This window comes from Centroberyx gerrardi, chromosome 1, assembly GCF_048128805.1.
Source record: "Centroberyx gerrardi isolate f3 chromosome 1, fCenGer3.hap1.cur.20231027, whole genome shotgun sequence".
Lineage (NCBI taxonomy): Eukaryota > Metazoa > Chordata > Actinopteri > Beryciformes > Berycidae > Centroberyx > Centroberyx gerrardi.
In genome coordinates, this window is record NC_135997.1 from 20,160,358 (window position 1) to 20,177,221 (window position 16,864).

Sequence of the window (16,864 nt, forward strand, 5' to 3'; positions counted from 1 at the left end):
ATGCCTGACACTGCCAGTGCGTTTCTGCTTTGAATGATTAATTTGGTCTACTTGGAGTTTCATATGGCTGCAGTTTTGATTTGATGGATAAACAAACTTGCACTGACTAATCTGGCCACAAAGCCAATGAATCTTGATACCAAAATTAATAATTTGTTACCAAAATTCTCTATATAATACAGATATCATGTTTTTTGGCAGCCATTTTTCACTGCAAAAAACATGCTTGTTGCATGCTGTGTTAGTGTCCTATCCATCCCCACCTGTTCATTGCTTTGCACAGTTTGTCATGTTTTTAGTAGTTGTCTTATTAAATTATGCTGTAAATATTGAAAGTTGTTGGTTGGCACAGTGGTGAAAAACTCACTAGACCTATTGACCTCCTTTAGTGGCTAAAACATAAAATCCTGTGGCCTTGGCCAGTTGGCAACTGCATTCTTCGACCCGTGGTTGGTTCCAGTTGACCAGATTACACCAATCCATCCCAGACCAATGTCACTAATAGATGTTTTGTGATGCACGGTGGTCTGTCTTTTCTTGGTTATCATCCAGCAGCAACGACAACAGGCTTGTCATGTCTGTGGAGTAGAATTCAGGGTAAACCAAACCAAAATAGAGACTTTATAGGAGTGGAATTAGTAATTTGTTTCATACCGTAATCCTTTTAAACACAGTGCATACATCATAATAAGGCATGTGATGATAGCTGTGGACAGACTAGGAGAGCAATAATACTCATCATCAGGGTTGCTGCTGATCGTTTTTCTGCATTTTGCCTGTTGTATCTGGAAAGGCATTTGTTTGGCTACAATTAAAGTCTTTCCTTTTTTATTATAGCACCTTGGTCGAAGTGTGAGTTTGCGACCGAGTCTGCATTCGTTACATAATCAATACTGTTGAGCAGGTGGTCTGACTGGGTTATCACAGCGTGCTGAGTTACAACACACTGCCTCGTCAGTCGTCTGGCTTATAGGGAAGTGATAGTGTCAGTAAGAACGCATTAAGGATCCTGAATTTCTCTTAATACTTGAACAAACTTTTAACACCACATGTAGCTTCAGGGATACAGGAAATACAAGCAGGAAAAGATTGGTGACCTTCTACTTAGCTTATACTTGCAGGAAAACTAAATCAAGCCTAATAACTAAAGTGCTAAAGTAAATGAAGTATAGACATCTCCTTTTACAGTGCTTGGTGGTGATTTGGCCAATACAATAAAGACATTTCTAAAAGTTTCTGATGTCAGAAAACTTTGCCCCTTGGTTATAAGATAATTTATAATGATGTACAGTCAAGATCAGGAAATACAGATTAATGAGGACATTAGTTGGACTCTGGCTCATGATGTTTATTGCATGGCATTCGCTTGCTTTCTCTATCTATCCTGTCACTCTACACTGTCTAAATAAAATGACATAAACAAATGACCTGTGAAAAATGATTTGCTCTGTGGAAAGCACATTAGTGTAGACACAATAAGGCCCTGGTTTTATGTTTTTGTGTATTTATATGATATTATGGAAGACTCTTGTATATGTATTGAACATTAGAGAACATTTGTAAAAACATAAGAACCAAGTATCACATTTTTGTCTGTTTTTAATGGTTGTATTACCATCTCATTTACATGAAGATTGTGTTAAAGGTGACAACGGCATGAGGCATTGAAATGGCTTATGTTACTGTTGTCAGATAAAAACCTCCAGAAAGTATCTCCAAAAAGTCAGCTTTTCATGAATTTAAAAAAGAAATGATCATGATTACCAATTGATTGTGATGCATTTTCACAATTACAGAATGGATTTCAAATGGGTTTCATTGGGGGTCATTAAACTTACTCAACACATAGAGGACCATGTAAAAGTCTAGTCCATGTAAAAGAAAAACACTAAAACTTGAGATGTGAGGTTTTCATATAACTTGCACATGACCGTGTAAGTTTCACTATTACTGCAGAGACAAAGTGGTCTTGATAAAGAGATCTCTTATTCATGAATATCTTTGTCTCTCTGTGGGGAGAAGCTTCAGTATCTGAGCTCAGTGTCTCTTTCCCTCTTTTTAATGCTTTTTTATCATCCCATTTACATGATAATTACATTAAAGATAAGAAAGACGGCCGGACAGATTTCCGTGATCTCAGCTGGTGTAACCCTTCCAGTGAGACCATCATATGACATAGGAAAAGCTTCAGTGTCTACAGTATGATATAGGTTTCAGTGTGTGATCATGACAGTTTTAGTTAAAACACAATAAGGACCCAGTGTCTCATATTTCACCTCTTTATCATTTTACTGTCATCTCATTTACATGGAGATTGCATTAAATAGGCAGTAGCAGGAGAGATTACAGTGGGTTTTTAATAAGGTTTGAGTGTCACGGCCTTATAGGTAGAGTTTTATAAAGATGGATGGGTTTTTTGTTACCGTCTCATTTCCATGAACACCATGTTAAAGATGACAGTGGCATGTGAGCTTACAGTGAGTTCTTTAATATGGGTCTAATATCATCATCTTTCTGACTGTGTGTTTCAAAGGGAAACACCTCAGTATGCTAACTCAGATATCCGTATGAGTCTCTACATTGTAATGTGGTTTTCAAAATGGCTGCAGGGGCATTGACCCTATAAGACTCAAAGAAAAGATCTAATACGTTCAGGTGAGGAAGAGAAGAAATTAGCAGATAGGCTCAGTCTCTTCTATCTCTTTGTCTCGTATGAGAGGAGCAGTCTCAATTTATTCTAATCAGTGGTAAAAAAAAAATCCACATCAAAATTGAGTGAGACATAGATATATATATATGTTTGATATCAAAGCTGTTGTATTATATACTGACATATTGTTGTCTCAGAAAGCTACTGAAGACATTGGGCCCTATCTTACACTCGGTGCAACGCGCAGTGCAAGTGTCATTGCTAGTTTCCGACCGACGCAGTTGTCATTTTCACGCCCAGCGCCCACGTTGTTTAAATAGCAAATGTACTTGCCCCCATCTTTGCGCCCATGGGCGTGTTGGTCTTAAAATGAGGTGTGGTCAGGCGCATTGTTGGTGCATTGCTATCTTGAGGCAGCGGAAAGCGATTGCACCATTGACCAACAAAAACCTGGTCTAAAGTCTGGGGCAGTATTTTCCTGCTATTTAAAGGGTGCATTATTCAGATAATAAGATGTCTCTCTCTCTCTCTCTCTCTCTCTCTCTCTCTCTCTCTCTCTCTCTGTCTCTCTCTCTCTCTCTCTCTCTCTCTCTCTCTCTCTCTCTCTCTCTCTCTCTCTCTCTCTCTCTCTCTCGTAGTTGATGACATGAAATACAGGCCGCCGCTGGCAAAACAGTAATGGTGTCTCCCGAAGCAACGAGCGGTAACGTTAGTAGAGTAAACACAGCCATAAGTGCAGTTATTGCAGAAATAGACTCAATAACAACAATTAAACAAGAACAAGAGTATGCACTAGCGGAGTTTCTCGGCGGAAAAGACGTTTTCGCCATTGTTCCGACTGGATTTGAATTTGGATTCGCTGATTGGCTGAAGGAGTTTGTCTGTCAAGGCAAGTACTCCCGCCCACTGAAATCGATGTGGGCGGCTAGAAGTCCAGACTGATCCGTGGAGCGAAACAGAATGTGAGGTCACGTGATCAGGATGGTCTTACCAGGCTATCTTACCTTCACCCGACGCACAACATAGGCCTACCCGACGTACACACACATCACCATCGCGCACGAGCAGATCCGTTTCCTCAGCAGAAAACCATTAGTTTCTCCAACTTGCCGAATCCGCCATTTAAATAGCAATGCACCAAGGTGCAAGCGCACCTGGCTCTTAAAGGGAATGGGAGATGACACTCTGATTGGTTGAGTTCATGTTACGCCCAAAACACACCTATGATTAATTAAGGGACTTAGTACAACCCCTTTGCACCTTGCGCCTTACTTTGCGCCCACATTGTGTGTCGTTTAACTAGCAATTTGGATTTGGACACGCCCTAAATGCACTTGCGCCATGCGCTTTAGACCATGCACCATGGATTGTTTAAATAGGGCCCATTGTCTTTAGAGACACATTCATCACCAGTGACCTTTGTATCTCAAAAAAGTCAAATTTCAGGAAAAAAAATGTTTTACCACTAACGCTCAGTCATAGAGGGATGGGCTAGCTAGCAGATGCAGCTTTTCTTACTTTTTTTTTTGCTAGTGGGCCATTCTAGCTGTGGGCAAGACACCACATGTGGACAGGAATATTCTGTTAATTGGTTCATTAATGGCTTAAGGGATAATAAATGTGCATTTAAACAGCTTAACCCAAATAAGACCTTACCAGGAGTATGGTCAGTATGAAGAAAAGAGACAAAGAACTGAATCAGGTGAAATGTATGTGGCTGAACCTGAGCTCTGTTTAGGTCATGTGACTCACCATTGTCCGGCTTCGATTCAAAAACACACCCAAAACTTTGCTCTCCCCGTCCTTGATGAGCAGTGAAAGAGACCTAAGTAACAGACATAGAGGGAGATAGAGTAAAAAGTACAGTAAATGCTTCGAAATTTAATGGTGTAAATGAATACTTCCCTAAATGGAAATCTTCAAATATAATACACCAAGAATGTACTGAAGACGAGTTCCAAATTGCAAATACTCTCAGTCTCTGGATAGACTGATATATTAGCCTAATGTGACCCCACTGCACCAGATTGTGACTGACAGATGTGAGCTGTCAAACTGTCCTATTTTAATATTCCAGTTCAGTGGATCAGTCACCTTGACTGATCAGGACATTTCGTCTCCAGGCTTGCCTGACTAAAACACCTCGACTGTAAAATGATTGTATCATGGAAACAAAGAAACACACACATACACACTGTTTTGTCTTTGTCTCCCTCCCACAGACGGTGGACATATTCAATAAGAACATCCGTAAAGGAATTGCGAACTACTACGATGACTTGGACTTCAAAAACATCATGGACTTTGTTCAGAAGAAGGTAAGATTAGATCACTCCCCTATTTAGCCCTCCTCTTTACTATCATTTCTTTCTCTTTTTTTTTTTTTACAGGGGCAATCCCCATCAAATGACAGGCATTAAATGCCTTTACTGGCTTTTCGTAGAGGCTATAACTTGCTTTGGTACGTAGAATAAACCCAAGTTTAGTATTACAAGGCTGGGTCAGGATTTTAGGGCCAGTGATCCACAGTTTGCTCATTTTGCACAAAAGGAATTCTGGTCCCACAGTCTCCCAACTTCCACATTGTTGTCATTGTTTTCCTTCTTGTGTAGACCTGAATAATTTATGGACCTGGGAATGAACATAAGATTGTGTTATACTCTCTAGTTGTGTGTGGCCCTGCCTTCATCTGTGTTTGTGTGGTTTGAGGTTGTTGATGAGTGTTAATGAGTCCAGTTTGTGACACGTATTGTCTTGGCTTGTAATTAAAAGATGAAAGAAACTCCCTTGTGTGTGTGTGTGGGTTGGCTGGTAATTGCATGTGGATCTTAGATGTGTTTGTGTGAGCGGTCGGTGTGTGTCGGTGTCAGTGCATGTACTTTGTGCGTGTTGATGTTTTTTGTGCGACTTCAGAGAGACCATACCTCTGTGCTCGCTTAGCGCTAAAATGAAGGGAGATTAAAGTCCCACTGAAACGGAAGTTAGAGCATCTTTAGCTTCTGTACTGTGACGTATTTCCCAGTGAAACTGAATATTTGAGCGGTGTACAGTTACAAGAGGGATTTAAATCAAATCCTTTGCATTTGATTGGACCGCTAAACAGTGGGCGGGGCTTAGAGTTTAGCGGGATACGGAGCTACAGAGAGAAAAGGAGCTACAGAGGACTGTCGGCTCCACACACACCTCCCTCACCTGTTAGATCAGGAGGACAAGGTAGAGATGAATGAATTAGACCTCAGTGACATTGTTTTGGAAATGAAAACAAAGTTTTTGCCCACTGATATCCAAACACACATCTCTTCCTATCTCTCTCCATATTGCTCTGTCAGCTACGACCCAGAAATGGTGAAGTGCGGTTTTATAAGACCGGTGTGGCTAGCTAGAGGTTGAAGAATGATTGATGGGTGGATGTCATGATATTATTGGTTGAAATTGGTTATGGGCATGCTTACGTAATCACACAGCATATTTTGTTTTACAGGAAGAAAACATGATTGAATTTTGATATAAGAATACAAAGAAATTGATTTTTTATATTTTTTTTGGCATATATTGTTAAATAGGTGCACAATATGACCGGGGATGTGATCTAAAAGGGTTAAAAAGGCATTTTTCATTTCATCTCGACTTTAAGTGCAGACTGCTGTGCTGCTGCAGTCTGAAACACACAGAGGGACAGAAGCTGTACTGAGCTGTTTTTCTCCTTCCTTTTAGTGTAAAGTGAAAAGGGATGGATTATATTACAGAACCAATGATTGTTTTTGTATTGTAATTCTGTGTTGATGTGTATGGGCCACTAGTTGACTTCTACCTGGATCACCACCTTGAGATCTAACTAGTGGAAAGTTTTACTCGTCTGTAAGGCTGACCCGAATGCTTCGAAGCTTCGAAGCTTCTACCGTTGCCATGGTAATCGACATCCAAATTAGTATTTGAATACTGCGTTTTTTTTGTTTTGTTTTGTTTTTTTTATTCATTGGACGAAAAGTTATGTTTCCATCTAGTTATGTTTCCCCCCCCCCCCCCCCCCCCCGGCGAAGCTTCGAATATTCGCAGGTAATTCTCACTGAAGCTTCGAAGCCCCAAAAATGGTATTCGGGACAGCCCTGCTCGTCTGTGCAACCATTAATAGGATGATGGATGCTCAGGCAGTTTGATCTGACACATTATAATGGACGGGGTTCTTAAACTTTTTCAACTCCAGACCCAAATGAGAAGATTAGTCTCTCATCCCGGAGCCACGGCTCATTAAAACGTTGCAGCAGCACCCCCACATTCTCGTTATGTGGGGACCACACTGCAGAAAGCTTGTGATCAATTTTAGGTCCTGATCCATAATCCATTTAATAAACCGGGGATTAAACGCAAGTTATATCAGATCCTGTGTGTTGTTATTTTCAAGCTGTCTGATTGGCTCTCAGCCAGCTGGGTTGACCTTTCCATCCGCCGCCCCTCACTTTGTTCTAATGGAGATCTGACATTTATTTCACTACTCTGTCCAGCAATGGCTGCCTTTGTCTTCTGAACTGGGATAGACAGTAAATGGCCCAGACAATTGTATTGCACTGTTAAATAAAAAAGTAATCACAGTATTAACTACTGCAGTGTCCGCATTCCAAGAAGCTGCAAATTTTCATCAACTCCAAAGAATCACCCCGACCCCCCATACACCACCCAGCTGACATATTTTCAAATGCTTCAAAAGAAATGTAGAAAAAGCTGTCTCCATTTTTATCAGAATTGATATTGCAATCACAACATTCAGTGTTGTAATGGGATTTTGTGTTAGTATCATGAAGCCTTAGCATACTGGAAACAACGAAGCCATTCAGTCAGTCTGACAGACACTGAGATCATTTACTCGGCTGGATTGTTGTTTCACACAAAAGTGATCATGCATATTTATAAATCCATTTTGGATTCATCACAGGAGGCATGGCTGGCATTTAGTCTATAGAGCTGACAAACACCAGAATTGCTTTGTCCATACAGCAATAAAACCTTTATGCAATTTTCTGATAGAAAATGCACAATGAGAAAAGGTAATTCTTCTTGGTTAATTTCTTTCCATGCAATATTCATGTGGCCCTTTGGTCCAAGAGCAGCCTAAGAACCAGGTACAACTGGAATGCATGGTTTGGTTTTCTGGTAATAACTACACAAACGTCAGCAAATTTAGCCACTGTTGCTGCTAATGGAATGTGAGTCATGGGGGAAAACGACATGTTTCATAATTCATCGTCAACCACCTGACTGTCACATGAGTACAAAACAAGAACTGGTATATAACCAGAGACATAATGGAGAAAAAAAAAGTGCAGAAATGGGGAAATATGTTTGATATACAACAATAAAAGAACAGCAAAAAACACCAAACTTTGATGAACTTGCTTCTAATTGTGTTTAAGTGATTTGAATTAGAGACATATAAACACAATTAGAAGCAAGTTCATCAAAGTTTGGTGTTAAAGTGATTTGAATTAGAGAGGTCTGGGTTGAGGAAAGCACAAAGTACTGTATTGCCCTTTCAGAAGACCAGATCACTCAATCCACCTGTCTGCTGTTGACAACAAGCTTAATCTAATAGGCCAGGAGAAGCCCTAATCGATCGGTTTGGTCCATAGAGGGTGTCCATCCATCAGATAGGAGGCTATCTTAACAAAGCTGTTGGCGGGAACAGTCGATGATATACTTTGAGCTACAGATAGATTGTTCAGGTCGTACTCTTCCCTGTTGCTGTCCCCTTCTCTCGAACCAATAAGTCTTAGCTGAAATTATCTAACAGTGTGTGTAGTGTTTCCCTTATTAATTCTATAGCAGTAGAGGGTGGGGGTAATTTTGGTTTATTTCAACGTCTGGCCTTGTTTTGATCACATCTTTTGTACAAAGGGCCTGCCCTTTTTCTCATGAGAGTCCTTTTCAGATTGGAACACCTAGATAAAGTTTCTAATGGGGGCATTACTAACTCTGATCACCTTATAAAACTAAAATGGGCCATGTAACCAGTCTGAAGGGCATTTATACCACAGTATTTCGACTATATATGCTAATATGTAGCCACACATGCCTAATCTCTCCTCAAGAGCTTACATTGGTCCTCATGACTTGATGTGGATAGAATGGATTGTTAATTAAAATGAAAAGGTTTTGAATGTCAGGTAAGATGTTTATGGACGCTCTGTCCAGGTGAGAGTGGGAAGAGGTTTTTCACCAAATTATATGGTGGGTTAAGGAACCCCACAAGGAAGTGTAATTAGACCTTTGTTGTTTTCAATCATGATTGATCATGAGTATTCTAAAGTTGGACAGGATGTAGGTAGATCTTTATTTGCTGATGATGGGGCGCTGTGCAAAAAAGGCAGGGATGTGAACTATATTGTAAAGCAAAGAGTTGGAGTGGTCTATGGAGTAGGGATTTAGATTTCCGGTTGAGAAAACAAAGACAGATTGTGAAAGAAGTCAATATTTGTAGTCTGTTTATATGATCCTTTCGATTTTTAGGGGTCTGGTTTGATGTTCGGCTCACTTGGAATTTACACAGAAAGTTATGAACAAATATAGGAACGTTTTAAATGTTATGAGGTGATTGGCAGGGAAGGAGTGGGGAGCTGAAATCTTTATATATTGATTTGATGAGATAAATTCTGGATTATGAGTGTGTGGCTTATGGGTCGGCCTCAAAAACTTTGTTGGGAAAGTTGGATTTAATTCAAGCACAACTTAAAGCACCAAGGATTTGTTGCGGGGCTTTTAAATCTACTCCAGCTTTACAAGTAGAAATGGAAGAAATGCCATTGGAGCTTAGACAATTATTGACAACATAGTGAGTTAATTTACAAGGACATAAAAGTAATCATCGTACTAAAATATTACTGAACCGTGCTGGGAACATGAAAGAAGATCAGTCAGGAGCATTGGGTGGATTGTTAAAAAGAAGGCGTTTGAGTTTTGATTACTGGACAGGAGGTTCTCTCCTACTGTTGCTCTGGCAGCTACAGTATATCTGTGGTTATTGCCACAGCCAATAGTAGATAGTGTTAACCTACTAGACTTGGTGAGAGATGAACGTGGGGATAATTGAGTACACTAACACTTGTATCAGAAATAATTCATTTTCTACAGATATACGCAGATGGTTCTAAAGATCCTAAGACGAGTAGAGCATCAGCAGCAGTGGTAATTCCAGAGTTTAATATTGAATATGCAAGAAGATTAATTAATGATGTATCTGTATTCTCCTGTGAGCTGATGGTAGTGGTTATTGCCTTATATTGGATAGAGGAGACTGAGAAAGGTGATTATATGTTCAGATTCTTGCACAGCTTTAATGAGTTTAAAGTTCTTCAACTCTAGAAGTTGAGAAGATTTGTTATTAGAAATTTTACAGTCACTATTCAGAATAGATTAGATAGTCTGCGCATTAAATTTATATGGATACCAGCTCCTATAGGAATTGATGGGAATTAAAGGGCAGATGAATTAGCAAAACAGGCTATTAGGAGAGATAACGTTTGGTTCGACATTAAGATAAGCAAAACAGAAGCCAGAGGGGTAATTAAGGAACAAATTAAAAAGATATGGCAAAATAAATGGAGTGGAGAAAGTAAGGGACGTCACTTATTCCAAATTAATCCAACAGTTGGGCATGCACAGTCTAGAGGGCTAAATAAGAAAGAGCACAGTGTCATTACAAGATCATTCTGGGCTAAATAGTACACTCCTCTTGATTAGGAAACACATTAATGGAAGATGTGATCATTGTGGTGAGGAAGAAACAGTTGATCATGTTTAAATACACTGTCAAAAATACACCCAAGAGAGAGAATAATATCTAGATTAAAGTTAAACTAGATTTTAATAGAATTCTGAATAGTTAATCAAGTCACAAGTGCCTTAAATCTTTATTTGAGTACTGAGTATTTTTTTTTCTCTCTTATATCCTTTGTTTTATTATTATTATCAGTGCTGGAAATGGCCAGATTTTACTGGGAGAACCCTACAGAGAGATCCCAGATATCATCAAGAAAATCAATACATATGAACAATGTAATGCATGTGCCTGTGATATCTAGCCTACTAGATTACTCAACTGCTTTTTCCTCACTGTAATTCTGCAAAGGTGAAACAAATGAAAATAAGTCATATGGTTTCTGCTTGTAGAATATTCATGTTTAGCACAGAAAATCTCAAAGTAGGATATCTGATCTATTCTTACATCTACTTCTTGGTGATCTTCCTTATTCTATATCACCCTACCCTACTTCTATAAGAGGCTTTATGAATATTGCTGTTTTTGTACTTTTTATGTCACATCCGACATCACTGAGAATTTTACAGGTAGACAGATAGGATGAAGCTCAGCCTGTTAACTTCCATTTCTGAAAATTCACTGTTTCTCTGAATATTTTCTGTGCAGTGAATCTGCCAGTTCATTGACACATTTTCCCATTAAATCACTAGAACATTTTGGGCTATCCACTGATGTGCATGGGTACACGCACACACACACCCCCCCTACCTGTTAGGCTACTTCAGAATGGAAATGCAAGGCTATCCAGTTATATGAGAGAGAGAGAGAGAGAGAGAGAGAGAGAGAGAGAGAGAGAGAGAGAGAGAGAGAGAGAGAGAGAGAGAGAGAGAGAGAGAGAGAGAGAGAGAGAGAGAGAGAGAGAGAGAGAGAGAGAGAGAGAGAGAGAGAGAGAGAGAGAGAGAGAGAGAGAGAGAGAGAGAGAGAGAGAGAGAGAGAGAGAGAGAGAGTCAACTTGCATTTCCATACATCCCAGGTTGTGTGTGTTTTGGTTGGTGCGTCCCTCTCATCGCCTGCCTGAGGGACGACACCACCGCACAGCTGGCCAGCAGCGAAGTTGGGTAACGTTGCCTTGGAAATGAGTCAAATGTATGGTGCTCTCTCATTGGTTTCTTGAATTTGGGTTATATTCAGCGAGCACAACATTGAACTCTGACGTTCTAGTATCAACCACAATAATTTTAATACCAAACACAGATACTTGGGTGTCTCTGAGATTGTTAACTGTTGTGCATGTTTGATATAAAATTATTGCAACAGTTGTGAAGGCATAAACAATATTTAATATTTTGTAAATGTCAAAATGCTCCCATTCTCATTTCTGTGATAATAAACTATTAGGCTCAGACCAGTTGCTGGATGGGTGCCATACAATAGTGAAGGCAGCGGAGCGCAGGATTGGAGAAGGAGCGGTTCCTGGTGGACACAGCCTCACAGCCCAGTGGGCAGCTAGCCAATTAGGCAATTCACCCAGTCAGTCATACAGTCAGCCAGTCTGCTAGTGAACCGCCAGCCATCAGTCAGTCAGGCCGTCAGCTACAAAATCAGTCGCTCAGTCTGTCAGCAAGTATCTCAGTCTGAGCAACATGGCCGAGTCTGAGGGCTTTCTCCTGGTAATGGACCTCTAAAGAATGGGGGGCAGAAGGAAAACAAACATCTGAAAAGGAAGGGGAGGAAAATGATGGTGAGGGGTGAAGCTGAAAGATCAGCAGAGCTACACTTTCTGTTATGGGATATGATGGAAAAAGATGGATGAAAAAGAGATAAAATGGGGAGGAGGAGAAAGCAAAGAAAGAGTGACATGAATTGATTTGTATTTTATTTTACTATCAAGTCGGTGAACAAAGGGGTGTGTAATATCATCACTCAAGTGTGAAAACAGTTACTAACCAGCAACTCTCTGAGAGCCATTTAGGGACAAAATGTACAGATATATATATATAGTATAAAAAAAAGAAATCCTCCTACTCAGCACAGTGACTATTAGCAGGAGCAGACAACTGGTGTTATTAGACATCCCTAGTTAGGTGCTGCCATATCATTACCTGGCTGTCTAATAACCATAATTATGACCAACACACAACAAATTGGTGCCTAGAACTCGCTGCTTCCAGCTGGAAAAAAACTTAGAAAGCACAAATTAATGTTTGTGAAATGTGAGGATTTTCTAGTGGGCTGCTATGTCTTCCATAAACATTTTAGCTGAAATGGGTTTGAAAACAGCATTTAGCTTTAGCCTGGACTCAACTGAAGTTGGAACTGCCAGTAAAACTTTATGACTACTTTCATTACCATAAAAAACAGATAACCACACAGTGGATCTAACCAGGGCCGGATTAACCAACCACAGGGCCCCTGGGCACACATGTCCTATTGGGCCCCCCACCTCTCGGTACACACCTCCACACTTTAAATTAACATACTAGCCTGTTCACAAACAATACAAACGTAAACCTTTTACAGGTTCAAAGTAATCCGAAACTCAGCTTTAGCTATTACAAACTGCCATTCCTTCTATCTAGAGCTCACTCATTCAATTTGAGAGTGATAACATTTGTCCAACCCCAAGGCAAGCTTCAGTTCCTAGTTTTAGGTGGTGGGGCTTCCCTTTGTTTACATTTGGATTGCAGGTTGTGGCTTTAAGGAGGCGAGGTGATAGGTGGCGAGAATGAAGGACCAAAAAAAATGTTAAATGTTGAAATTTATTGAAAAGGTTTGGCTGTCTGTACCTAGACCCCCCTGTCCCACCAGTATATAATTAGTGCTCTGCATCTTAGCTGGATGATACTCACTAAATGCACTGCTCATAAACATACAAGCAAGAGGTGGCAGTTTAATAATTGTGATTGGGGCCTCCGCATCAAAAGAAATGTCATTAGAGGCTGTGACTTGGGCCCCCATAATCATAAACTGTGGCCTACGGGCCTATATCTGTCAGGGTCCTGCCTGACTGCACATTTCAATTGAAATTCGTGAAATGTTGTAAAATGCATTGAACACGGACACGGGACTTAGAATATTTTAGGGCCGCTGGTGGTCTGGGGCCCTGGGGCATGTGCCCTGCATGCCCGGTCAGTGATACAGGCATGGATCTAACCTTTGTGGTTCATTTAGTAATGTTTCATCTGCCGTGTTGCTGAATGAGAGAGCATCAAGCAAATATGTCTTTCACTGTTTTTGAGTGTCCTACCACTTACACCAAGCACCTGGTCTACTTTCTGATCATGTATCCACTACATCCTTGTTATTGAGAAGCATCATCACTCATATGGTAACCTGTCAGGAACGTCTTGCTCCAGGGAAATCCTTCTGTTCAGCTGAATTTCATCGAAAAAGCACTTAGGAACTGAAAGTTAGGCGTATGTTGCTGCTCTCTGAACATGTTCTGAACATTCTATCTTTCTCTCCCATGTTCTGTCCAAACATAAAGCAATGTTCATTTACATGGCAACATTATCAAAAGTCTGTGGAGTCCATGTTAGGTGTGCCAAAGGAAATTACATACAGATACACCAGGAAGTGTCCTTTCTACCCATTCAAGTTCTGTGCCTGGAGATCCCCAGAACCTATTTTGAGAATGGCTGCTGTTGTTGACCTGACAGAGTTACACAGGAAGAGCCAGAACTCAAATGAATTATATGAATTAACTAATATGAAATTGGACTTGTGGAATTACCAAATATGTACAACAAATTTATGGCAGGAACTGTTTTACTCTGTGTAATTTAATGGCAAGGAGTTGTGCTGTTTTTGGAGTCAGAGCCAACAGCTCTAGACATTCATCACATCATAATTATTTAGCCTTCCTGTGACCCACTGCTTGGAAAATCCTGCTGTGTGGAACCATGCCAATGAGACGGGGGATAACACCCTGGCACACTGGCATTATGTTGATATACTGATCACGCTGCCTGGCAAAGAGCAGTCTCATATTTATTCATTTATTCATTCTCTCGTTATCTCTTGTTGTCTCACTCTCTTCCTCTCTCTCTTGGTGTCTCTCTCTCTCCTCTTTCTCTCTCTCTCCCTCTCCAATTCAATTGAGATATGCTTTATTGGCATGACTGTTAGGATACAATGTTGCTAAAGCAGTATAGACTCTGTGTGTTCATATAGACTCTTTCTCTATATAGTCATATTGCCTCTCTCTTTCTTTCTTTCTTTCTTTCTTTCTCTCTCTCTCTCTCTCTCTCTCTCTCTCTCTCTCTCTCTCTCTCTCTCTCTCTCTCTCTCTCTCTGTCTTCCTTCCTCACTTTCACCCTCCCTCACTTTTCCTCCCATTACAATAGCTGTCTCAGTGAATGAGTACAATGCACAGCTAATATTATGGCTCTCGGGTTCTTATTTCAGTGTTTATTGTGTTGTCTACCCTCCAAGGCAGCTGTGTAGTCGACTTTCACCATTGGAAAAATAGAAATGAAACGCTGAGTTTCTTAAACTCTGGATTGTGATTCAAAATGAGTCCTGCTTTTTGTGGGTCCCACATGGTAAGAGTAGTTTAGTATTATGTTTTAATGAGCCTGGGTCCCAGGATGAAGCTCCCTGAAGTTGTTTTGTCACAATCCTGCCTATGAATCAGCACTTACTAAAGTAAGGCTTGAGTTTTTATAGGGTTTCCATCTGTCCAGAGTACTATTATAGAGTACTGTATATAATTAATGGACATGAACATGCTTAACCATGCTTATAGCTTCCATAACAGCGTGGGTTGTGCACCAATTTTACTAGCAACGGCGTGGGGAGAAAACAGGAGAAACGGAGTAGCCAGCTTCTGGAAATTATGTAGATACTCAGTTATTCACTAAGATTATGTTGCTAGGGCAATTTATGCATGTTTTTGCACCTCAGTTGCTTGAGCTAAGAGTGCAGAGTTTTCATGTTATTCACTAAGAAATTTATGCAAACCAAGAGCTGGTGCAAACAAAAGAGCACTGAGCAAGCAAATAACCCCCTTCATCACCAGTAATCACAAATTGTGTGCTTCAGCTTTGTGTGTCAGCTCAAGGCTGGCACCATTGCTCTCTAAATCGCCCTTTATAATTGGAGCGGTTTCTGGTCTGATCTGATATTCTTGGACGGAGTACCCCCTCCCTTTCTTGCCTGACTTGCTGGTGATGACGTCCGTGTCTTGCAGCAATGACAGCAGCCATTCTGAATGGCCAAATATCTTTGCAAATAAGCCTTTACTTAAGATGTTATACTTTATGGGCTGCAATAATTTGGATTAGTTGATTTTGCAAAGCGATTTGCATCGCCTCAGCCATAAATAACTGTTATCTGGGCAAAATAATGTGGTTTACATATAATTTAGATACGCATTACCATGATAGGCGCATAGAAGCTTGAGCTTTTTGGTCAGCACTGTCAGGCACGCTTTCAACTCATTGTGAATGGTTAATTCATGGTCATTTTGGTGCTAAAGCACACGCTCTTCCCTGTGCAAACCTTAAGTGAATCTGGGCCTCAGTTTTCCAACGTGTTTTGCGCTAGACCCACCTATAGACCAATGCCATTATGTCAAGGTGCGGCCAATTCAAAAACAGGGCACAGCCAACCGAGGCAGGAAAACATTGTTTGTTTAGTACAATAAGCTAGTAACTTGGCTGGAGTAGCCTAGCAAAAGTTGTCCAGGAGACATGGAAACAGTAAATAAAAAGAAAAAATCTGTCCCTTGCATGCCCAAGTGATTGTCTTATGCAAAACATAGCAAACTGGATACAATTAATTAGACATGCATGGCCCATAGACCAGATGATACATAACAGCGTTTTATTGCTAATGTTTATGTTATGTATCATTTTTATCAAGTTATCATAGTTTAGCCAGTTGAAGGGACTTATTAGTCATTAGCTCTCTCAGCTGGTGCCGTTCTCTTTCACCAGTTTATCCTGTTGGTTGTGCAAAGGAATGTTTCAAAGATGCCACTGTCCATGTGTGCATCGAAACTTTGTGTTAAGTAACACACAGTGATCCCTATAGTGTCAGACATGGATTCACTGTTAGCCCGTACCTCTCTAGTGCCTCTCCGTCCCAGCGATGTCTTTTCCCAGGGGAGCCTCGACTCGTAGCAGCAGCTCCTTCTTGCCTCCTTCGCAAAATCTCCTCAGCAAAATTGTGGTTCATATAAGAATGCCTGAAGTGTGGAGTTCAATGAAATGTGATTTAAAATGTTATCGTCCATTATGTTTTTGACAAATTCTTCTCTGCAGCCATATTGCCTCAGCTTTTGGAAATAAGCAGAGCTTCACTAGCTAACCCGCTAATATGCTAGCCATTTCTACATTTTTGTGCTGAGAAGGGGGAAGTGTGGAGCCAGCAGAGAGTGCAGACAGTGTTCAGGAGTTGTTTGCTTCTCATTAATTGTGCTCCTCGTATGAACCTGTCACTAAGACGACCCTTGAGATGTG

The 16,864-nt window shown here is 40.5% G+C and overlaps 1 protein-coding gene across 1 annotated transcript in view; it reads left to right on the forward strand.

Annotated features, from left to right (window-relative positions):
- Positions 1-16,864, forward strand: part of tspan15 (tetraspanin 15) — a 44,189-nt gene that overhangs the window by 15,621 nt on the left and 11,704 nt on the right. Inside the window, exon 4 of the mRNA XM_071897107.2 lies at positions 4,873-4,968. Coding sequence (XP_071753208.1) covers positions 4,873-4,968 — 96 coding nt within the window. The remainder of the gene's footprint in view (positions 1-4,872; positions 4,969-16,864) is intronic.